General features: G+C 36.6%; 2 protein-coding genes across 2 annotated transcripts; one reads left to right on the top strand and one right to left on the bottom strand.

Moving 5' to 3' along the window:
- On the top strand, nt 13,213-15,231 carry LOC107642089 (putative pentatricopeptide repeat-containing protein At1g12700, mitochondrial). The gene has a single exon (XM_016345407.2). It carries the CDS (start codon nt 13,376-13,378, stop codon nt 15,053-15,055), a length of 1,680 nt encoding a protein of 559 aa, XP_016200893.1. The 5' UTR covers nt 13,213-13,375; the 3' UTR covers nt 15,056-15,231.
- LOC107644214 (zinc finger protein VAR3, chloroplastic) lies at nt 19,090-23,957 on the bottom strand (the record flags this gene model as incomplete). The annotated part of the gene is given in 9 exon segments (XM_016348023.2): nt 19,090-19,488; nt 19,766-19,870; nt 20,002-20,094; nt 21,539-21,655; nt 21,912-22,028; nt 22,506-22,867; nt 22,998-23,115; nt 23,514-23,730; nt 23,734-23,957. Coding segments are annotated over 9 exon segments (1,346 nt in total), but the record flags the coding sequence as incomplete, so codon positions are not given.

Here is a 24,851-nt window from a genome sequence, read left to right on the forward strand (position 1 = left end):
AACACAATTAATAGGAGGGAGAGGCTCCATTAGCAACAATTGACCTCGAATTACAGAGAAGTGTTCATTGAGTCCCATTAAGAATGACATTGTATATTCACTATCATGAAAATCTTGCAAAGGTCTAAGGCCACCACAATCGCATTGAACAATAGGACGATATGCACTCAATTCATCCCAAATAGACTTCAATTTGGTAAAATAAACTGACGCAGGAGCAAGTAGAGTTAGTAGGTTAATTATATTAGTTAATTGTAATAAGGGAATACAAGTCCCATATTGTTTAGGATAGTGAACTCTGTGTTATGTTTTAGTCCCACATCGTCCAAGTCATGAAGGCTTTTCCTTCCCCCACTAGTATAAATAACTCATGTACCTTTCGTTTATGAAATAGAGTTGAAGTTTATTTAAATATGAAATAAGTTGTGTGCTTATTTTCCTCTAGGCTCTTTAAGAGTAAGAGGTGCATCCTTGGCTTAGCCAACCAAGGTGAGTTTATGGCTATTTTTGCCAATACAAGATTGGTGAGTCTAAACTATGTCACCATAGTGGGGTTGTTAACCTCGCCAAGATTGGTGGCTCAAGCGGACGTCCCGGCGTCAGTTTGGTATCAGAGCAAGGTCGGTCCTTGTGGCCTTCACCTTGCTTTAGTGGAATTTTATTTGATTTGTGGGTGTAGGTTTTTGGCGTGGATTCGCCAATGGAATCTTTTTGGTGTGGATTCATCAATGCGATCGTCTGCTGCCACAGATCTTGTAAAATTTTATCTAATTTGTGAGTGTGGGTCTTTGGTGTGGACTCATCAGGGAGATCTTTTGGTGTGGATTCATCAAGGATATCATCTGCTATCACAAGTCTTTTCACGCAAGAGTTCTTTCAAGCCAGGGAGAATGACGCAGGAGCAAGTAGAGTTAGTAGGTTAATTATATTAGTTAATTGTAATAAGGGAATACAAATCCCATATTGTTTAGGATAGTGAACTCTGTGTTATGTTTTAGTCCCACATCGTCCAAGTCATGAAGGCTTTTCCTTCCTCCACTAGTATAAATAACTCATGTACCTTTCGTTTATGAAATAGAGTTGAAGTTTATTTAAATATGAAATAAGCTGTATGCTTATTTTCCTCTAGGCTCTTTAAGAGTAAGAGGTGCATCATTGGCTTAGCCAATCAAGGTGGGTTTATGGCTATTTTCGCCAATACAAGGTTGGTGAGTCTAAACTATGTCACCATAGTGGGGTTGTTAACCTCGCCAAGATTGGTGGCTCAAGCGGACGTCCCGGCGTCATAAACACTCACCGAGTCAGAGCCTTGATACAGCACCATAAGAGCGCGTCGAAGTTGGAAAATTCGTGGACCATTACGCTGTTGAAAGCGCTCACGAAGGTCTTGCCAAACCTCCCAAGCTACTCGCGACCTCATAACACTACCAACAATATCCTTGGCAAGCGAATTGAAAATCCAAGAAAGTACCACATTGTCCTACGTGTCCAAAGAGCAATATGTTGAGGATTATCAGCAGTCGGACGGGGCAATGAACCATTAACAAAGCCAAGTTTGTTCTTGACAAAAAGAGCGAGCTCCATGGAATAGCTCCAAGAATCATAGTTATCACCGGTTAGGGGTTGTGAGACGAGAATGAGTCCAGGACCATCAGCTTGATGGAGAAAATATAGATTGGTGAGATCATCCATGATGATGAAGGAATCATGCTAGAATCGTGAAAGAGAAGCACAAGAGGAAAAAACGTTTCCCTAGAAATAGAAATTTTTCTGGAAAGTAAGAGAAAAGAAAGAAAGAGAAGTAGCGGAAGTGATTATTCATCTAATACCATATTGAAAGAAATGAAAAGTGATTGGTCATTAACATTAACTTGGTGTTCATATATACAATAACCGGTATCACCAGTAAAAGTACTCAATTGACTTACAATAGCAAGTCATAACTAACTGTACTCTATTTATCTAATTCAACAAAAAATTATCATTAACCAAAAAGCTTTATCCTCTAATATTGGGACATGGCTAGTTTTGAATTGTAGAAATGGGTTGTAATTATTTTGTGCACTTATAAATTTATTGGTGTTTGCTGACAGTTTTGTTTCAATATGAGCTTTTATTACGTTTACATCATGCTGCTTGCTTGAATAGACATGCTGCTTTTTGATAAACCCCGATTTTGTGGTTTATCTTGTGCTTATTTTGGGGGATTTTATCACCTTTTCTCACATTTATTCAATGAAATAGCATGGTTTTGTAATTCTCCCTTAAATTGTGCTTAAATGTGAAAACATGCTTTTTAGGCCCTAAAATTGGTGATTTTAATTCACTTTAATTCCATTTGATGCCTTGATATGTTTGTTGAGTAATTTCAGGTTCATAAGGTAAGTATTTGATGGAAAAAGTGAGGAGAAAAGCATGTAAAGTGGGAGAACTCATGAAGAAATGAAGGAACCGTAAAGCTGTCAAGCCTGACCTCTTCGCACTCAAACGACCATAACTTGAGCTACAGAGGTCTAAATGAGGTGGTTCCAGTTGCGTTGGAAAGCTAACATTCGGGGCTTCGAAATGATATAAATTTTGCCATATGTTGTTTCGCGTTCAGGGGCGCGCACGCGCACTTTGCGCGCGCGCGCCGATGCTGTCCGTGGCCCACTTTAATGAAATCGCCCCCAGCAATTTTGTAGCTCCTTTTGGGCCCAATCCAACCCATTTCTGATGCTATTGAACCCAAGGATTGAAGGGGGAAGGAACCAAGTAGTCATAGTTTTAGTTTTCATCATGTTTTAGGGTAGAATTCTAGAGAGAGAGCTTCTCTCTAGAATTTAGGGTAGTTTAGGTTTAATTTTCTTAAATCCAACTTTTAGTTCTTGTTTTGATTTAGCTTTCCTTTTAATTTCTTGTTGCTACTACTCTAATCTTCTTAGTTTCTCTTGTTCATTTCCTTTATTTTGTTAAAATGGCGCCGTTGCCGGGGAGTTGCAATGGTGTTATGTTATTGGTTATTGTATATATGTGAATATCGTGAATAGCTTGATTTTTGGATTGCTTGTTAGTTTTTGCTAGTTTTAGGACTTTGTTTCATTATTTTTTGTTAGCTTTTGTTTCTTATTTTCACTTTTCACTATGAATTCTCACCTTGGCTATGAGTTTGGTTCTAATTGTGTTGTAGAAAATGTGAACTTCAATGATGACACTCATTATGGATGGAACCAACAAAGATGGGAGGAGCCTCAAGGAATTGATCACTCCTATTGGCAACAACCTCCGGATACTTATAGGTATAATTACCATCCTAATACATGTCAATTCAATGGCTATGGTGACTCCTTTTGTGATAATCAAGCACCACCACCATATGCTTATGATTCTTATCCTCAACATGAACCTCAACCCTACTCACAAGCCCCTTTTCACCAAACACCTCCATATGACCCCAACCCATATCTACCATACCAACCACCTTATGATCCATATGAACCATATGAAGAACCACCCCAATTCCACCACCAATACCCTCAAGAACCACCACCTCACTACCCTTACCAAGATGAATCACCTCCCATGTATGATAACTTTCAACCACAAAATGAATTTTCCTTTCCACCACAACCCTCCAAGGAAGAACACCCACATCCATCCATCCAAGAGTCAATAGATCGTCTCAAGGAAGAAATGGATCGGCTTCAAGCAATAATCCGTCAAAAGGAGCAAGAGGAAGCCCAAAGGAGGAATTATGAAGCTATTGAGGCTAACCTTGCCAAAGTTAAAGCCAACTTGGACTCATGGGACTCATGTAACAAGCAAAGCATCTCCACGGATGAGCGTGAGAAATCAACCGAAGAAAGGAGCATGAAGGAGATTTTAGAATCTCAACATGAGGACAAGGAGATGGGGTATGTCTTACAACAAGTGGAGGAGGGAGAGATTGTTAAAGAAGAAAAAGTGGTTGAAGAGTTAGAGAAAGTTGAACAAGAGGTGAATTTCAAACTTGAGAGCACTTCCACACCAAGTGACATTATTGATGATTTTGTGAAGTTGTTGAACCTTCTTCCAATGAGCTTGAATTTGATGTTGAGGAGGATAATGCGCAACCTCCAAGTCATAGTATGAATGATAAAAGATTGGAAGAGGGTGATCAAGAGGCAAGCTCCACCAATGAAGAATGTGTGGAAGAAGTTGGTGGGCAAAGAATTGAAGTTGAAAAAGCTTGCCAAGAGGTAGAGGTAGTCAAAGAAGAGCACAAGGGAATGGAACTTACAAGACCATTGGAGATGTCCCTTCCTAAGTCACCATCCAACATAACATTCAAGTGGGTAAAATCCTTATCTCTAATCTTTACTTTCCCACTTGAGTATGGTTTGATTGAGACGGATGGGCAACTTAGAGCTCTTTGTGGGGTTAAGAACAAAAGAAAATTGAGTAGTGGGTGGAAATGTCAATCAAGGTTCTTTATGGTTGGAAATTCAAAGTTCAAGTGCAATGGTTGGTATAATTCTCAACTAAAAGGGTCTAGGAGAATGCTTTGGTGCTCACATGAGAATTCGGATCACTTGCCACCCAAATGGAATTGTCTTGATCAACTTGAAGACGGGTGTAGAAACAAGATTTGGGATCCAGGTATATATGAGGATGAATTTTGGGAACCCTTAGCTTGTGAAGGACTCCATCAAGACTTGTTGCAACTCATTGGAAATTTTGGAGCACAATGGAAAACCAAGCATTGGTGGAAGTTTCAAGATGAATTCAAGCACAAGCCACCATAACAAGGAGCTTCCCAAATGTCCAACTTAAGGACTTAAACTAAAAGTGCTAGGTGGGAGACTCCCCACCATGGTAAACTCTTTCTACTCTCTTTTAGATTTGGTTAATAAGTGATTGGAGTTGCCATTGTAGGTAGTTTTTGTTATTTTCTATACTCTTATGCATTTTGCTTTTATTGATAGGTTGTTTGTTGCATTCATGCTTTGATTAGAGTAGTTGTAGTTAGATTGCATTTTGCTTGTAGTATAAGTTTTGTTTTTAGTGTATTTGAAAATTTTTCAAAAAAAACCAAAAAGATTTGTTGTTAAATTTGAATTTTGCTTGCTTTAGAATGTTTATAGATTAGGAGAGTATTAAATTCTGTGTTTGTGCTTCTTAAAAAAAAAAAAACGGGAATTGGCGCCCAAGCGCGCAGTGCGCGCGCGCGCGGGTGGTGCATATCACACTCCTGGTACAAAAACCAGAGAGTTGTGCCCACTTTATGCCTACTTTGTGTTACTCAATTGTTGAGAATTTTTTGGTTAATCTTGGTGCTATTTAACTTGTTTGATATTGTTGGGTGATGAAATTTCTAATTCAATGCTTAACCCTTGATGATCCTTGTATCCTTTGTGCATTGATATGAGCTTGCATATTTTTCATAACCCACTATTTCTTGTTTAAGCTTGATGCATCATGCTCTTCATGTCATTTGCCTATGCTTTGACTTTATTCTTGCATCAAGTATTAGGTTATATGCCCCTTGCCTATATTGCTTTCTCACTTACATGCGTAGCTAACATGTAGTGAGAACCTTACTCTTATTTGGCATTAGCCCCCGCCTATGTTTTATTGCTTTGATATCTTTGTTGTAGGCTTAATTTCCTTTCTTTCTCTTTCCTTTTAGGTTGGCCACCAAGAAGGAAAGGGATGGAAAAGTGTCTAAATGGGGCAACAAACAAGTTCACCCGCACAACCTTTTGAATGAGCTCATCAATTGTAGCAACCCGTCCACCTTGCTCTTCTTTGCATGCACCGAGGACGGTGCAAATTTCTAAGTGTGGGGAGGTCGTCCGACCGACCTCCGTGGGTAACAACTTCCTTTTTCAACACCAAATTCTTAATTTTTGTCTTTGTTAGTTAGTTGTTGCATTGCATGATAGGTTGCATGCTAGTTAGAATTTGTACATATTTTACCACTTCTTTTTATGTTAGGACTACTTGGTTAGGGTGATGATTTCTTTTCCAAGAAAACGGTTTTTAGGGCACCCTACCAATTTGAAAAAAAATATTTTTTTTTGAACTTGCTTGAAGAATTTATTTTGGAACATGGTTTTTGAGTTAAGAACACAAGCATGTGAGTTTTGAGCCTTATGGTGTGGTTACATCTTATAACCACTTATTTTCATTCTTGTGTGCATTATTCTCTTTCTATGATTGTAATCTTTGATTTGTTTGATTCTTTATGTCCATTATTCCATGTATACATGTATTTATATGATTGAGGCCATCATTTCATTTAGCTCACTTACCCAAATAGCCTACCTTTTATCAACCATTGTTAGCTAAATTTGAGCCTATTTAATCCCGTTTGTTCTTAATTTTAACACATCACTACCCCTAAGTGAAAAACAATAAATGTCCTTAATTTGGAATCTTTGATTAGCTTAGGCTAGTGAGAGTGTTTATCATTTGGGTATGGGAAACTTGGGACATTGGTTGAGGTAAAAGTGTAATTTTTATTTATGTTAAAAATATTGGGAATTGGGTACATATTCATGCACTATATGTAAAACCATATGCATTGATATGTTTGTATATACTAAAAAAAAAATTTGATAAAAAAATATATAAAAAAAATAGAAAAAAAAAGAAAAATATATAGAAAAAGAATGCAATAAAAAGGGGACAAAAATGCCTCAAAGTAAAGTTCAATAAAAATCAATGCATATGGAATGTGAATTAAAAAGAATGCATGAGTATGTGAAAAAAGTGGGAATCATGGGTAGCTAGGTTGTGTATTAGAATTGTATAGGTTGTCATGTGTTAGGTGAGAGCTTAGGCTAATCAAAGATACAAATTTCAAGCTCACTTGACCATATGCATCCTACCTTGACCCTAACCCCATTACAACCTATGAACAAGACCTCATGATGAATGTATGCATGCATTGAATAATTGTTGATTGTTAGATGAAAAACAAATCATGGAAAGCATGAGTAGAAGAGAATTGAGTGATCGACCCTATACACTTGAGCGATTAGAGCGGATACACTTCCGGTGAGGGTTCGATGCTCAATTCCTTGTTCCTGGCTTTCATGAGCTTTCTTCTTGCAAGTCTATTTGAACTTCATTTTGATATTTGAATTGGTAGAGTTTGTGAGTTATCATATGACCTTTGTCCTACTTGCTTATATATGTTCTTGGAGATTGATTTACTTTTAACCAAGTAGGTAGAATCATTTTGCATTTAGTTGCATGCATGTGGATAGGTTGCACATAGTTTATTTGCATTGAATAAATGTTCATACCCTTTTCTTGTCCTTCTTTATTCTTGGCATGAGGACATGCTTGGTTTAAGTGTGGGGAGATTTGATAAACTCCGATTTTGTGGTTTATCTTGTGCTTATTTTGGAGAATTTTATCACCTTTTCTCACATTTATTCAATGAAATAGCATGGTTTTGTAATTCTCCCTTGAATTGTGCTTAAATGTGAAAACATGCTTTTTAGGCCCTAAAATTGGTGATTTTAATTCACTTTAATTCCATTTGATGCCTTGATATGTTTGTTGAGTAATTTCAGGTTCATAAGGTAAGTATTGGATGGAAAAAGTGAGGAGAAAAGCATGTAAAGTGGGAGAACTCATGAAGAAATGAAGGAACCGTAAAGCTGTCAAGCCTGACCTCTTCGCACTCAAACGACCATAACTTGAGCTACAAAGGTCCAAATGAGGCGGTTTCAGTTGCGTTGGAAAGCTAACATCCGGGGCTTCGAAATGATATAATTTTTTTCATATGTTGTTTCGCGTTCAGGGGCGCGCACGCGCACTTTGCGCGCGCACGCCGATGCTGTCCGTGGCCCACTTTAATGAAATCGCCCCCAGCGATTTTGCAGCTCCTTTTGGGCCCAATCCAACTCATTTCTGATGCTATTGAACCCAAGGATTGAAGGGGGAAGGAACCAAGTAGTCATAGTTTTAGTTTTCATAATGTTTTAGGGTAGAATTCTAGAGAGAGAAGCTCTCTCTTCTCTCTAGAATTTAGGGTAGTTTAGGTTTAATTTTCTTAAATCCAACTTTTAATTCTTGTTTTGATTTAGCTTTCCTTTTAATTTCTTGTTGCTACTACTCTAATCTTCTTAGTTTCTCTTGTTCATTTCCTTTATTTTGTTACTTTTATATTGATGAACCCTTGTTGGATTTCCATTTACTTTTAATGCAATTTAATGTTTGATGTCTTTTTATTGATGAATTGAGTTGTTGATTTACTTTTCTTGCAAATTGTAGTTGGTAGATTTTATTATGCTTTCCTTTTATGCCTTCCAAGTGTTTGATAAAATGCTTGGAAGGATGTTAGAGTAGATTTTGAGCATTCTTTCTCTTTACTTTTCTTGCCATTTATTTTCTTGTCCTCTTATCAACCAAACCCCCCCTTGCATCTTCATAGCCAATAATTGACCACTTCATTGTAACTCTTTATGAGACGACCCAGAGTCTAAATACTTCAGTTATTTTTCATTGGGGTTTGTTACTTGTGACAACCTAAATTTTTGCATGAAAGGATTATTGATTGGTTTGGAAACTATACTTTACAACGAGACTTCATTAGTTAAATTCTAAACCGTCAAGAGTCCGCTCATCACTTTTGTATATAACTCATAACTCATAGTTATAAAATCGAACCGGACCGATTAGTTCAACTAAAAAACTGGATCTCTATCCGATTCGGTTTGATATTTTGACCGTTTAAGATAACAAACCAGTCAAAACCGGTACAAATCACAACTAAACCGATCAAACTCATTTTAGACCGGTCAACTACAGCTAGTTTGCAAAAATGCCAAAAGCAAGGTTTAAACCTGGAACCTCAGCATTGCTTGCACATAATTACACCACTAGGCCAACTATCTTCCTACTACATAATGTGTTTATAATTATATATAATCAATATCTAGTGCAACTTACATTACAATATAATTCTATATAATTCTATATCTTCTTACTTTTAATATGTTTATATATTTGTTCATATAATATATATATATATATATATATATTAATTTTACGTTTTTTGTTATTTTATATTTTTTATTTACGTGCGACTGATTTTATCAATTCAACTAATAACTTTTTGGGCAATTTACCCAAATAAATAAACTAGGAGAAATGTTTACCCAAATACAAAAAACTGAATCATCATACGTGCATGTGCAAAAACCATTTCTATGTAATCCGTGGCAACCAACCACGGTTTCTGAGTTGTACATAAACCGTGGGAGGTTCTAGCGGTTTATGGGGAAATTTGGTTGTGTATAAACCGTGGGAGGTTCCAGCAGTTTATGAAGTGGGCATGCAAGGTATAAAACGTGGTAGGCTACCACGGTTTATGAAGCAAATGCAATGGTCATAAACCCTTGTGGTCTATAGCGGTTTATGAAGGATCAATTACGGCGAGAAAACCTTGTAAGTTCCCACGGTTTACAATAAGGGGAACTCTATATATATGTGGGTGATTCAAGCTCCATTAGAGATCATTCTCACAATGGCAAGTGAGGAAGAGAGTTTTCTTGCCTTAGTGCATTGCTCTGGGAAAATTAAAAAAAGCAAAAGCTATGGTGTGAAGTTCACTGACAGAGAACCACTGAGTATTTTTATCAGTTCGTCAATGAGTTTGTCAGATTTGAAGAACAGCATCTTGCAGAAGCTTGGCGTGTTGGGTAGCAAGTGGGTGAAGAAACTATTCTACAAGATTTCCATCGCAGTTGTCTCGACCGGTGTTCAGTATGATACCTTTGCGGTTAAGGCTGATGAAGATATTAGGGTTTTGTTCTATTGTGTAAGGAGTTTTCCGGAGATCAGAATCCATGAGTTGTTCGCGAAGTTGGAGGTCGATGTCGATAGTTCTGGGGCATCCGCTCCAGTTCCTAGCTCTACTGCCGCGGGAGGTGCATCTAGTTCAATGCCTGCGGTCAGACCGTATCTTCCGCCAGTTCCATCACCTTCATTCGCTGCTGATTTAGACCGAACAGAGGTTGTTGGTTCTGTACCTTTGGAGAATGCAGCAGTCTTTGAGCCTCCTACGTTGTGGGCACCGGTGGTGGCCTGTTACCTTATATGGAAGGGTTTGGTGGACCTGATCAAGTAGAGAATGCAATGTGTGACGATGACTCTGACCAGGAGCCTGTTGATATCGTAGGTGACAGCGACGATGATGCAGGTGCCGATCCACATGCGCAGCATCGGCCTTCAAGTTCTGCTTCTCAGAAGTACCCTCCACACTTCTCCACACTAAACTTGGATGCTCTTGGTCAACAGGAAGACGGTGGTAACACAGTGGGGGGCTCTTCTACAGAATTTCAGATTGGGCAATCATTCCAGAATAAAGATGAAGCTGTGCTGAGTGTCAAGGACTATAGCATCCGGCGAGGTGTTGAGTACAGAGTCATCGAATCAGATCATTTGAAGTATCATGGAAAATGCAAGGAATTCGGCAAGGGTTGTAGTTGGTTGATTCGTGTAGCGCTGCGTGCACGAAAGGGCACTTGGGAGGTTAGGAGGTACAACGGGCCACACACATGCTTGGCAACCTCTATTTCAAGTGATCACCGTCAGCTGGATTACCACGTTATCTGTGCGAGGATTCTTCCTTTGGTTAGGGCAGATGCTGCGGTTACGGTAAAGGTACTACAACAAGCGACAGAAGCCTACGGTGCTGGTCAACTAGTATCTCCGGATGAATGACATCAGCAACCTCAACAGAAGAATAAGGCTCCCACACAAACTATATCGAAACAGTAAGAGTTTCATCAGACAATGACATTTAACAAAAACCAGTTCAAGTATCAGCAATAAATAAATGACTCACATCGTGGACACGCAATCGATCCAATGCAAGGCGTGCGGAAACTAATCTTTGTGCCCCTGCATCGTTCCTCGGCATAAAATTGGCCCACCTACAATTTTAATTGAAATGATGTCAAAACAAAGCATAACACATGATGTTCAACAATTTATGAATCGAAAATAATAAACCCTACCTGGAAGCAAGGGGAAACCCGAATCGGTCAAACCCAGTGGGCCTCAGAGTGGAAAACCTCAAGAAAATCCAAGACTGTAGCAGCTGTAGCGGCCCAGCCAAGTTGACAACGTTTCGATTTGTCCCACGACAAAGACATCTATACAAGCAGGCCAGTGCAGCCGAGCCCCAGCTATATCTACCCAAGTCGTCCAACGATGCCAAATAAGGCAACCAGCGAAGGTGGACCCGGTTTGCATTCTTGTCCGCAAACAGCTGAGACGACAACAGCATCAGAATATAAGCACGTGCGTATATACGCACGGTCTCATCACTAGCATCTGCTGGGAGAACCCGGAACCTCTCATGGAACCATGTGTAGCACACTGTCATCTGCTTTACTTTACTCTATGGAGGTAACTCCCCAAACAACTCCCGGAACCACACCCATGCTGGTCTACCGTGTTCCATCAGATTCTCAAACTCAGTCAGGCACCCACTAACGGGCGCACCATCGATCGGCAAACCCAGCTGATATGCCACATCCTGCAAAGTAATGGTGCACTCACCAAAGGGCATGTGGAAGGTGTGGGTCTCAGGACGCCACCGCTCAATAAATGCGCTAAGGAGAGGCTCATCAACCCAGAACCACTGACTGTTTAGCCTAGCCAAATGATACAAGCCCGCGGTCTCAAGATACGGTATAATCCGGTCATGTAAGGGCATATTCTGTTGTCTCCTAAGGGCGCTAATAACCCTACTAGGCTGCAAGATGTGGGTAACAAAATCACTCAACATACAACCATTACTAATAACATCAAATATAATTTAAAAAAAATTATTAGAATACTCACATTAGTTTTATTGATTCTCTTATTATGATATTAACAATGAAACTACGAGTACTATGTACTCATGATTACAATAAAAATAAAGTAATAAAATATTTTAACTAACAATAACCATAATAATAGCGATATTTACAAAAATACTATTAATCAGAATAACAAAATAAATAAACATAATAAAATATTTTTACTAACAATACCGATAATAATATCAACATTTATATAAACAATATTAATAACAACAACAATAAAAATAAAAATAATAAAATATTTTTACTAACAATAATCCTAATAATATCAATATTTATATTTATAAGAATTTTAATAATAATAATAATAACAATAATAATAACTAACCTCTTCGTCGATATATCTTGCCACGTGAGCAACGCCATTTAGTCGGTACAAGCGATCCTCACCCTCTATTGGCTCCACCACCCACGCCTCGTTCAAACCTTCTAAGCTTTTCCCAAATCCTCTCAACACAACAAGCTTCAGAATTTTTTTGCTGGGACAAATGATCTGTGCCGAGCTTCAACGGATTAGGTATTTATAACCCCTAACACATAAATCGTGGGAGGCTATAGGGGTTTCTGTTTATTGCGCAGTATTCATAAACCGCGGTGGGTTACAGGGTTTTATATTTAATTCGTTTTTTTCATAAACCGTGGTAGCCTACCACGGTTTATGCCTTCCATTCCAACTTCATAAACCGCTGGAACCTCCCACGATTTACAAAGAACAAAATTTTCTCATAAACCGTCCCTTGCAGCCACGGATTATGTATAATTCAAAAACCGTGGTGGGTTGCCACGGATTACATAGAAGTGATTTTTGCACATACAAATAACATGATTCAGATTTGTGTATTTGGGTAAACATTTCAAGTACTTTATTTATTTGGGTGAATTGCCCTAACTTTTTGGTTGAACTAATAAATCAATAAATCAATAATTTAACCAATTCGACTACCGATTCGGTTCTAACAACTAAAGTATAACTCCTTCACCCTTAGCCGTTTTAGAGTATATAGGGTATAGGGGGAAGGAATATAATAATATTATATTATTATTACTTCTAAATCACGTAAGTAAAAATTATTTTTTACATTAATACACATTTATTTTGTGCAATTGTGCATAATCATTGTAAAAACAAAGTAAAAATTCACGTGCAGTACATATGAACCATATTCATCAATTTATATATCTATAAGAATATTTTTTTTAGTTTAGTGTCTCTTTTGAAAAACTTTTTTTATTTTACTCTTTTTTCTTGTGTTTACTCAAGAATTTAATTAAATTCCTTAATTTGAAAGTATAATAAGATTTTTAAATATTTTTATATAATTATCTAACTTTTAGATAATCGGCTATGCTGTTAGAAAAATAATAGAAATCAACTCCAATCTCATTATCATGGTTCTTTGCTTTGGTGTCAACTATCAAGTCTCAACCAACCTTTGTTTCCATGACAGTGATTGTTTCCACCATTCAATTCGCTCTTTTCTCTTCCAAATCCTTCTTCTCATTTGATCGGATTTTACACAAACATGTTGCGAGCAGCATCATTCTCGAGGTTCAGCTTCTCTCTTCATATCCCCTCTTTTCTTGTGCCCTATGTTTTCCCTTTTCGCTTTCCTTCCTGTTCATGTTCAATGTCAAGCCTTCACTCTCATTCTGAGCTCACATCCCCTCGCCATGTTGATGAAGCTGTTGATTCCTTCACTCGCATGCTCTCTATGCGTCGCCCTCCATCCATCATCCAATTTAACCAGATTTTGGGGTCTCTTGCCAAGACGCACCATTTCCCCACCGCCATTTCCCTTTTTCAGCAATTGCAAGCCAGGGGAGTTGCGCCCAGCATAGTTACTATGAATATTTTAATCAATTGTTACTGCGGCATGGGTCGGACCACTCTCGCTTTCTCTGTATTCGCCATGATTTTCAGGATGGGTTTTCAGCCAAATACAATAACATTGACTACACTCATTAAAGGTCTCTGTCTATGTGGTAAGGTTGAAAAAGCACTGCACTTTCACGACAGAATGCTGGCTCAAGGATTTCAGTTTAATCAAATCACTTATACCACCTTGATTGATGGGCTCTGTAAGACCGGACACACAGCAGCTGCTATTCAAGTGTTGAGAAAGATCCCACAGTATGGCATTGTTCCTGATGTCTTCATGTATAGCGCAATTATTGATAGCCTGTGCAAGGATACACTTGTAAGTCAGGCTTTTCATTTCTATTCTGAAATGCTTGCTAAGGGAATTTCTCCTAATGTTATCACCTATACCACTCTAATTTTTGGATTGTGCCTTGTGGGTCAACTTAAGGAAGCCATTGATTTACTAAATCATATGATGCTGAACAACATTACTCCAAATGTTCATACCTATAATACTTTGATTGATGGACTATGTAAGGAGGGAAATATCAAAGATGCTAAGAGTGTGTTGGCTGTGATGACAAAAGATGGTGTGAAAAGAGATGTGGTTACTTATCATTGTTTAATGGACGGGTATTGCTTGGTTAACGAATTAAACAAGGCAAAATGTATATTCGACACAATGACCCAGATAGGAATGGCTCCTGATATCCGAAGTTACAATATTATTATTAATGGCTTGTGCAAAAGTAAATTGATGGACGATGCCTTGAATCTCTTTGACGAGATGCGTCGCAAGAACTTGGTTCCTGACACGGTAACTTACAATACTCTAATTGATGGCTTGGGAAAATCAAGGAGAATCTCTTGTGCTTCAAAGCTTCTTGTTGAGATGCATAATAAAGGTCAACTTGCTGATATAATCACTTACAATTCCTTGTTGGATGGGATGTTCAATATCAAACAACTTGACAAGGCACTTGTGTTATTTAATCAAATGAAAGAGAGTGGCATTGATCCAGATATATGCACGTATAATATACTTATTGATGGCCTATGCAAATGTGGAAGACTTACAGATGCAAAAGAGATTTTTCAAGATCTCTCCATTAAAAACTATCATCCAAATGTGAGGACATACAATATTATGATCAATGGGCTCTGCAAAGAGGGCTTATCTAAAGAAGCATTGGCCCTGCTGTCAGAAATGGAAGACAACGGTTGCTTACCAAATGCTATGACTTTTGAAATCATTATTCGTGCTTTGTTTGGAAAAGGTGAGAATGACAGAGCGGAGAAACTTCTTCGGGAAATGATTGCTAGAGGCTTATTGAATGGATGAAAGAAAGGAAGATACATCAACTCAAATTGAAATCACATCTCTATTATTGCTGAATATGTATCATAGTTCTGTAAATTCTGTATCTGTTGGGTCAGAGAACTTTGGCAATGCCATAACATCAATACCACTGATGTCTTGACTATCTCATTTTTATTCAATTAATTTTGAGCTTTCAATTTTTGTAATTGTTATCATCCTTTTTAATCCCACTATGCTTTATTGATTCTTTAGAGGATATTCCTAGTTGTAGCTTACAGGTTTAGTGTTTAAGATCTCTTTATAGTAAGAGTAATACCCCAAATAGGTCCCCAAGAAATTTATCATCCGACAGTTTTGTCCCCCACAAAATTTAACTAAGATTTCGATCTTGAGGTTCTCAGATATCCCCCAGATACGCCCCCAAAACCGTTTGATTCGGTTAAAGTGGTGACGTGTCAGGTTAACCGTGACATGTTACCTTTAGGACATTTTGGTCCCCATCTACGCTGGATAAAACGACGTCGTATTGGAACCAGGGGCAAAACGACGTCGTATTGGAACCAGGGGCAAAACGACGTCGTTTCGGGAAGGACAAATTCGTCCCCACTTAGACAGAAAATGCAAACGGCGCCGTTTTCATGTGGGGGACCTATTTGCCTTATAATAGTATCTTAGGAGACCTATTTGACCTATAATTCGTGATGTCAAAAGAAGTTATATTTACTTCAACGCAAACCTTAAAAACACATTGACATTGATCTGTTCATTTATCAAAATGGTAACATAAACCTGAGAACCCAAACATGTTAACCACACAAATATTTGGCTTCAATAGCAACACAAACCAAATCAAGTCAAAAGAAGGTTTATTTTCTTCAACACAAACTAAACGAAACCATTCTAAATAACATAACATCTTCGTCCTCCAACATAACAAAAGGTGGTAATATAACTAAGACAACAACTTTCACACTAATTCTTAGAAGCATCATTTCTTAAAAGACTGGTTCAACCCTCGTGTTGGAATGAATTTAAACAACTTAGATACTGTGCCACTAGTTGCAGGTGATATTGTCTCAACACTAACACTCCCCGAATTCTCGGCCCTAATTACTGTCTCCTTTGAACGTCTAAAAGAAAGCTAAGCTTGGAATAAATAGTATTATTATCACCATGTTTCACACAAAATTTCAGTATTGCTAAAACATGGTGATAACAATACTGTTTATTCCAAGTTCAGCTTTCTTTTAGACGTCCAAAGGAGACAGTAATTAGGGCCGAGAATTCAGGGAGTGTTAGTGCTGAGACAATATCAGCTGCAACCAGTGGCACAGTATTTAAGTTGTTCAAATTCATTCCAACACGAGGGTTGAACCAGTCTTTCAAAAAATGATGCTTCTAATAATTAGTGTGAAAGTTGTTGTCTTAGTTATGTTACCACCTTTTGTTCTGTTGGAGGAAGAAGACGTTATGTTATTTAGAATGGTTTCGTTTAGTTTGTGTTGAAGAAAATAAACCTTCTTTTGACTTGATTTGGTTTGTGTTGCTATTGAAGCCAAATATTTGTGTGATTAACATGTTTGGGTTCTCAGGTTTATGTTACCATTTTGATAAATGAACGGACCAATGTCAATGTGTTTTTAAGGTTTGCGTTGAAGTAAATATAGCTTCTTTTAACATCACGAATTATAGGTCAAATAGGTCCCCTAAGATACTATTATAAGGAAAATAGGTCCCCCACATGAAAACGGCGCCGTTTGCATTCTCTGTCTAAGTGGGAGACGAATTTGTCCTCCCCGAAACGACGTTGTTTTGCCCCTGGTTCCAATACGACGTCGTTTTGTCCAACGTGGATGGGGACCAAAATGTCCTAAAGGTGACATGTCACAGTTAACCTAACACGTCACCACTTTAACCGAATCAAACGGTTTTGGAGAAGTATTTGGGGGATATCTGAGAACCTCAGGGTCGAAATCTTAGTTAAATTTTGTGGGGGACAAAACTGTCGGATGGTAAATTTCTTGGGGACCTATTTGAGGTATTACTCTTATAGTAATTAATAGTTCTTTACTGTTATCCTATGTGATCATATATCTTAACTATTATCATGCTACAAACTAAGAAAAACAAAAAAGAGTGCTATAAACATTTGCAAATCCGTTGCATTCTGTATAAGGAAAATTACATTATTATGAAAAATATGTGGTTCTAAAATATGAGTGTGTTAATAATTCGGTTATGGTTTCCCAACTTCAAATTTTATGTTAGTTTGCTTGTTGATCAATGACTTCTCTATGGAGATTGGCAATATTTGCTTTACACTGGATTTTGACCTGCTTAAATGAGTGTGGTTTGGCCACCTAAGTATTTCAAAGCAGATACATTTCTGTATCAATATTTCTCTTGCCTTGATTTTAGTTTGTAGTTTTGTACATCTAAACTTGTGTCGCAAGAACTTAATTCCTAACACGGTAACTTACAACACTCTTATTGATGGCTTGGGCAAATCAAAGAGAATCTCCGGTGCTTTGGAGCTTTTTATTGAGATGCATGATAAAGGTCAACCTTCTATATTCATTTACAATTTCTTGATAGATGCCTTGTGCAAAAACCGACTACTTGACAAGGCACTTGTGTTATTCAGTAAAATGGAAGAGATTGGCATTAACCAAATATACACTCATACAACATACTTATTGATGGCCTATGTAAAAGTGGAAAACTTAAACATGCTGAGGAGATTTTTCAGGATCTTCCCGTTAGAGGCTATTGTCTAGACGTCCAGACATACAATATTATGATCAATAGTCTTTCTAGAGAGGGTCTGTTTGAAGATGCATTGGCCCTGTTGTCAAAAAAGGAACATGATGATTGCATTCCTGATGCTGTGACTTTTGAAACCATTATTTGAGCTTTGTTTGAAAAAGATGAGAATGATACGGCAGAAAAACTCCTTCGGGAAATAATTGCTAGAGGCTTATTGAATAGATAAAAGGTAAAATACATCTCAAATTAAAATTACATTTCTATTGTTGTTGAATATTTAGAATAGTTATATAAATTCTCTATATGCTGGGGCAGAGGACTTTGGCATTGCCATGACCTCACTATCACTAATGTTTTGACTATCTCAATTTTATTCAATTAAGTTTGCACTTTTGATTTTCACAATTGTTAATAATTTTGTTATGGTTTCCCTGCTATTCCTAAACTGTGCAACTTGTTTTTCTTTATTTATGTAGGTGGAGTATCTAACTAATTCCCATGACTGTTGACATTTATCATTAGCAACCGTGAACTGTTGTTTATTTGACCGAATTCTCCAAGAGCTGTAGTAAAACGAATTTAAGTGGGGATTAAGGATGTATTCATAAGCTATACGGTTTTCTATTCCACCTTAAAAACAAATCCAACTTCTAAAATGTGTGTCGCCTCTTCTGATTTTCCTTTTTATCTTTATTTCCTTTTCAGATTACAACCTAAGCGAAATCGATTTAGGTTATCCATCTAAAGTTTAAACTTCCCAATTTTTCTCGTTATCTATTAGAAGCAGTTCCACACATCAAAAATTCAAAATTGTCTTTTTTATGCTAAAGCGTGTGATGATGACACTTGATGTCAAAACAAAAGATATCGCGTGTGAAGAAAAGATAGAGAACATGGAGAAGAAGAAGAAAATGAAAGAGGCCATGATTCTTGTTACTATTGTATTTCTGTGGCAATAATTATTGATAGGAGTCGGAGCTGTAATTACTTTTGATGGCTGCCAAATAGCCGAAGGGAGTTTTGGATTTATTTTGTTGAATGCATCTGCTGACTCAGGTTGATTCTTATAGTGGATTTTGGAATGCTGGTTTTTTGTTACTATTATTTTCAAGATAAATATTCCTCCATATTAGTTAGAGTTTAAGGGTTCGACTAATGTGCTCCCTTTTATTTGCTATATTCCTCAATTATCATATTGGGAATATAGCAAGACTAAAACATAACGAGAGAAATAAAAATACTACTCTTTTGCTTGATCTTACAATTGCTCGAATTGATACTTCAATTGACATGAATTTTCGTCTTCGTATATTTCTTCCTTATTAAGTTGGAACATTCACATTTCACGAGATTCAATCCAACTCCAGATATATTAGTGATGGTACATTACACATCGTTAAATTTGCTTCTAGATCTGTACATGATCATATTAAACATCTTCAATTACATTCAAATAACTCTCTCTGATTATATTGCAGATGTGTATCTTTCTAATGAAATGACTATAAAATAAACTGGAAAGAAAACCCACATTTGACTCCACCATGCAAATGCCGCCCTATGGATCTCTTCATCAATATGATCTTTTCCAAACATGCTCCTCATGCTCATTGGTTGGTTGCTCTTTAGGTCGTTCAATGTTGCACTTCAGACAATTCTTATTTCTTGCATAATTGTAGAAATTACACCTAACCAAGTAATATGAAACAACAAACTTTAGCATGCTAGGAAAAGAGAAGAGACAACAGGATCAGGTGGACTTGTATGCTCCTTAAACACGTTTAATATGTAATTCAAAAACATCTATAGCCACTTATTTTCATTTATGCTGTTTCAAAATTATATAACACAAAATGAGTAGCCATGAATGTTCCTGGAGCACACATTAAGTATGTAAGAGCATACTAGAAAATTCTTGACGATAAAAGAGAAGGAAAGGAGAAGAAGAAGAAACAATAAACTCACTTAGGACAACTCCAATCCCCGGGATGTTGATATTTGTTGGAACTAGGACTTGGCTCTTGACAATGCAAGCACTTCACTTTACTAGCAAAATTCATGAAACCACACCTACATACAATAGAAATCCTATTAACAATTTTTTAAACCAAACTTTGAAAGTCAATATGAATTTCCACATAATACACAAAGCAACATATAAAACAAGAAACTCGAGGGTCAGGTGGAGAAAGAGAACTTACTTGGAGCAACTCCAGTCCCCGGGATGTTTCTTGGGTCTTTGCTCAGAGCAACGCAAACACTTCGATTTACTAGCGAAATTCATGAACCCGCACCTATATAAACGAGAAAATTCTTGAAACTATTGCTTATAAGTCAACATTCACGAATTCTGTTCCTAATCTGTTAGTGCTATGAATCCAGCCTTTGCTGGTACTCAAGCCAAAGCTCCTTTAAGCTTTAAGTTAAAGGATGCTTGCGAATGAGAGCTGTGTGATTACAGATTAGCAATGTTGGTAGCTAGTATGATACCAAATGCAATAGTAGGCAAATGCAGGGCATGGTTTTGTCAATTAAAACAATAATATATATAACAATCCATTCATCCACAAGCTCAAAAGGACAAAACCATCATCCCAACATTATAAAACAAAGACAGCTGAAAAATGCATATAATAAATTACACAGCACAACAATAGAGGATCCACAGAGCTTATAGAAACACACAATTCTACTGTATACTAAAATATTTACATAACATGAGATTGTGTGTATGTATTCTAGCGATTGGACGAGTATATCATATGAACAAGCTTAATAGATGATAACTTTTGACATCTAAGTTGTATGTTTCACCATTTTAGTGCAAAGAAAGACCGCATCCTAAAATAGTGCCAACTGCAGCTGTTCGATAGGGTTTAGACAATTCAAGAATCCTGGGTTATAAAATATAATAAATAGCATTCTTTGTGGAGTTCTTTGTTCAGCGTGTTCCGAGAATTGTGGGTGCGTCTCATATCACTAGCTCAGTTTCTTTTGATGATGTTTGCAGGTTTTGGGAGAAAGAAAGAGGCTAAATTTTTGTGGCAATGTGCAATATATTCCACTATTTGGAGCATTTGGCTAGAACAGTCTTCGTACATTTCATGACAGATTCACAGGAAAAGTTGTTTGTTTGGGTTAGAAAAAGGTGTTTAGCATCTATGTGTCTAAAATATATTATTTTTTCAGATGACTTTCCCTCTCAAACATGATGAGAGATTGGAAGTTGCAGTTCATTGAAGCTTCCGAACTTGTTTGTATTTCCAATGGTTTGTAGAAACTCTTTCCTCCACCCATTTGTACTTTTCTCTCAATATAGTAATGATATTCTTTCTTTTGTTATCAATTAAAAAATATATAAAATAAATAGCTAGAATGATGGTATTGAGAACTCCGAAATAAATGTTTGTAACATTTATCGGTGGATTTATCTATCTATAAAAAAATAGAGTTGTGTTTAGTTTCAAAATGATCCCAACCAAAATGAGAAACAGATGAAGCATGAAAAACTCTAGAAGAAATTAAATGCAATATATATTATCAAAAGGGTTAATGAGTGCAAAGTTATCAATGTGCCCAAGTTATAGTGTTGCTATCAATATGATTTATTCACCTTTGATCCAGGAAAGAGATAATGATTCATTTTCTATCACAAAGGTATCCTAAGGTATAAACAATTCCCTGGAAATGTAACAGTTAGCAAAAATAGTAAAGCAATATAAAAGATAGGAGACTCACTGTGGACAATTCCAATCTCCTTTTTTCATTTCAACTTCATCTAGATTGATCCTCTTGGGCCCGGTTGTCTTACATTTTAGACACTGAAAATTTCTGGAAAAATTCATAAAACTGCATCTGCAGCAAAACCAACAAGAATATGTCAGCAGATCATAAGGAGCAAGTGAAACAGTTACACATGCATAATTGCATATGGTCAACTACAAAAGTTAGAGAAAAAAAGATCATAGAACAGGGTAATTCATATAATGCTATTGTTATGAACCAAAATTATATGACTTCAGAAAAGGAACCTTCATAAATAAATGGAAAACGTGACCATGCCCTGGGATAAAAGCTAGTAAAAAGCAAGTAAAGCAGCTAGAGGACTTACTCTGGACATATCCAATCTCCTTTACTCATTTGATTAGTAGGCAGATCAACATCCTTTGGCTTATTTTTTTTACAATTTAAGCATTCTGTATTCCTAGAGAAGTTCATAAAATTGCATCTGCGGGAAACATGGAAGCAAACAAAAATGAGAGAATCAACTGTTACAAATGAATTATTAGGTGGCCAATAGGTAAATTGCAGATGTCAAAAAGTCATGGAAATATGCACCAAGATTTTGAAAGCTCTTCATCTTGATTCATGTATAGCATTATTAACAAAGGTAGAGTAAAGTATCTACAGGCCTAAATTACTTCAGCTTTCTTCAGAATGAACAATATCTCTTAAAGCAATTTGCTTGAGAGAAACCTAATTAGACAGGTAAAATAGGTAATCATCTGACAACAGATTTTGAAAGAGTCAAAGAGATGACGTTGCTTTAATATATAAAAAAAATAGTAGATAGATCACTTGCTTGAATTCATGAGCAACATGCTTATGAACAAAGAATATCTTCCAAATTTCATGTGGAACTGTGGAAGTGGAGAAAAACTATAAATTCACTGAAGATATGACTGCATCAGCTAGTATGACTCACTTTTGGCAAATCCAGTCATGTTTCTTCATCTCCGCTTCTTTTGAAAATTTACTAGTTGTTGAAGTTAGTGGTTGGCCTTCTGCCACAGCATTTTGGGCAGTGGGCTTTGATCGAGCAGGAGCATGAGGAGCTGGAGCAGGAGATGACTCACTCAACTCAATCAGCTGGGAGAGAAGTTTTCGCACAGATGATTCAACAAGTTCTCTCCCCGAGGGTTTCTCTCCACCAGAAAGAACAACTGGATCTAGTGCGTAGAACAAAAGTATTCTAACTACATCCACAGTTCGAGCATCAACTCCAAGGGTCTCCATAATCACATAAGCCCTATCACAGGAGCCTCGCAGGTGGCAAGCACTACAGACCTGAACAAAAACAATAAACTTGAGTGAAGAATAAAGAACTAAATCGTATGGATTAACAGGAACATTTGAACGTCATGCATTTTAAAAGCTTAAAGCTTGAAACAAAAAATCAAAAAATGAACTGACATACATCCCCTTCATCTAATTGCAGGTGGGCTCTCAACCTTTTAGCCGAATTTACAGCTTTTCGGAGAAGATTAGGACATCCTCCCTCCACGATTGCTTGAAGATCACTCGAGGACAGCAACCTGCATGCATAAGAAGCAAAAGAACTTGATGCTAATTCTAAACTCTAACTCTAACATACCATGATGCTAAATTGCTGATGCTTGAATGTAGTGTGTGTGTTAACATTAGCTTATTTGGAGTTTGAAATAGCTAAATAACCTCCCCTTTAGACCCTCCTCAATGTGCATTTTTCTCAGTTCTTACATAACCAACTTCAGAAACAAATAGAAAACTTCCATTGTCACCAAACAAGTAAAGAAAACTACTCATGAACTCAAGCTAGTTATGAAAAATGTGCTTCCCGCTGCAAACTCAACTTAAAAATTAAGTACTTTCTCGCATTCCAATAATCTAATGAGACGCAAATATATAAATGAGAGAGAGAGAGAGAGAGAGAGAGAGAGAGAAGAAAACGCACCTGAAAAGATCGTAGCGGTCACGACCGAAGCTGAGACAGGCATCCTTCAAGAGGTTCATGTTGACGTAAACGGCGTCGTCTCCATCATCGCCAGAAGAAGAGGATTTGGTTAGATAGCCTTTGGTACTCAAACGGTCGACGAAAGAGATCCATTCGGGCCAAGGATGGTGGATTTGGAGGCGGTTGTCCTGGTCGACAGAGGTGACGGCGGTAGCGGNNNAAGGATTGGTTTAGAGAAGGGAAGAAAGGAAGAAGAGAGGAATCGATGGGTACGGAACAGGGTGGTTCCGAATCCGTACAGTGCGAGCTTTGAAGCTGACATGGTTAGTGGTAAGTGGTAACTACTTCTTCCTCTTCTTCCTCAGCTATGCTTAGCTGAGAGGGTTTATCTTAAAGTTGGAGTTCACACTCAGGGTTTTGCAATGCACCAACCCCCCAAATCCCAACGTTTTTGTTTCAGTTAAAAATAAAATCAGAAATTTATGGACAATAATTATTGGAATAATACTATATATTTAAATTTTTTTGTTAAATTTTTTTTTTACCAAAAATAGGAAAACTTGAATCTGACACCTATAAAAAGATTATGCCATTTGAGTTATAACTCATTAGTTAATTAAGTTGGTTTAACATAACCAAATCAATTATAATTAATATTATTCTAAATTTTATTATTTAATTTAGTTAAACTTAGTTCATAAAAGACTTGAATATATAGTATTATTCTTGTAAATAATACTGCACATTAAAATTTGTTTACTAACCGAGTCTAATTAAGTTGATCGAATATCAATAAAAATTAATTATGAATAACATTATTCCAAATTTTATTGTTTAACTTAGTTTATAAAAAAACTTAAATGCATAATATTATTATTTTATTTATTCGTTTAAATAAGTGTTAGAGACTCAAATCTTATGTATGTAATAATTTATTGGTAAAATTTAGATATAATGTATATACACAAATAGGTCCTGAAAAATTTTGCATCAGACATTTTGTCTTTAAAAATTTTTTATTACATTTAGATTCTTGAATTTTATAAAAGTAAAATATATGAGTCCTGACTTTAGTTATATATGTTATTTTTATTTGGACAAATAGATCTTTAAAAGTATGACGCAAAGACCTATATATCTTATTTTTATAAAGTTTAAAGATTTCAACATAATTACCTTTTTTTAAAACAAAAATATCCAATGCAAAATTTTTTTAAAAACTTATTTGAATGTATATTCTAAAATTTTTTTTTGGTGACAATGTATATTCTAAAATTTAAATTCATAATAAATTAGTCTTTAATTTATCAAATTAAATAATATTATAATATATTTTTT

The sequence above is a fragment of the Arachis ipaensis genome, chromosome B05 (genome assembly GCF_000816755.2).
Source record: "Arachis ipaensis cultivar K30076 chromosome B05, Araip1.1, whole genome shotgun sequence".
In the NCBI taxonomy this organism is placed as follows: domain Eukaryota; kingdom Viridiplantae; phylum Streptophyta; class Magnoliopsida; order Fabales; family Fabaceae; genus Arachis; species Arachis ipaensis.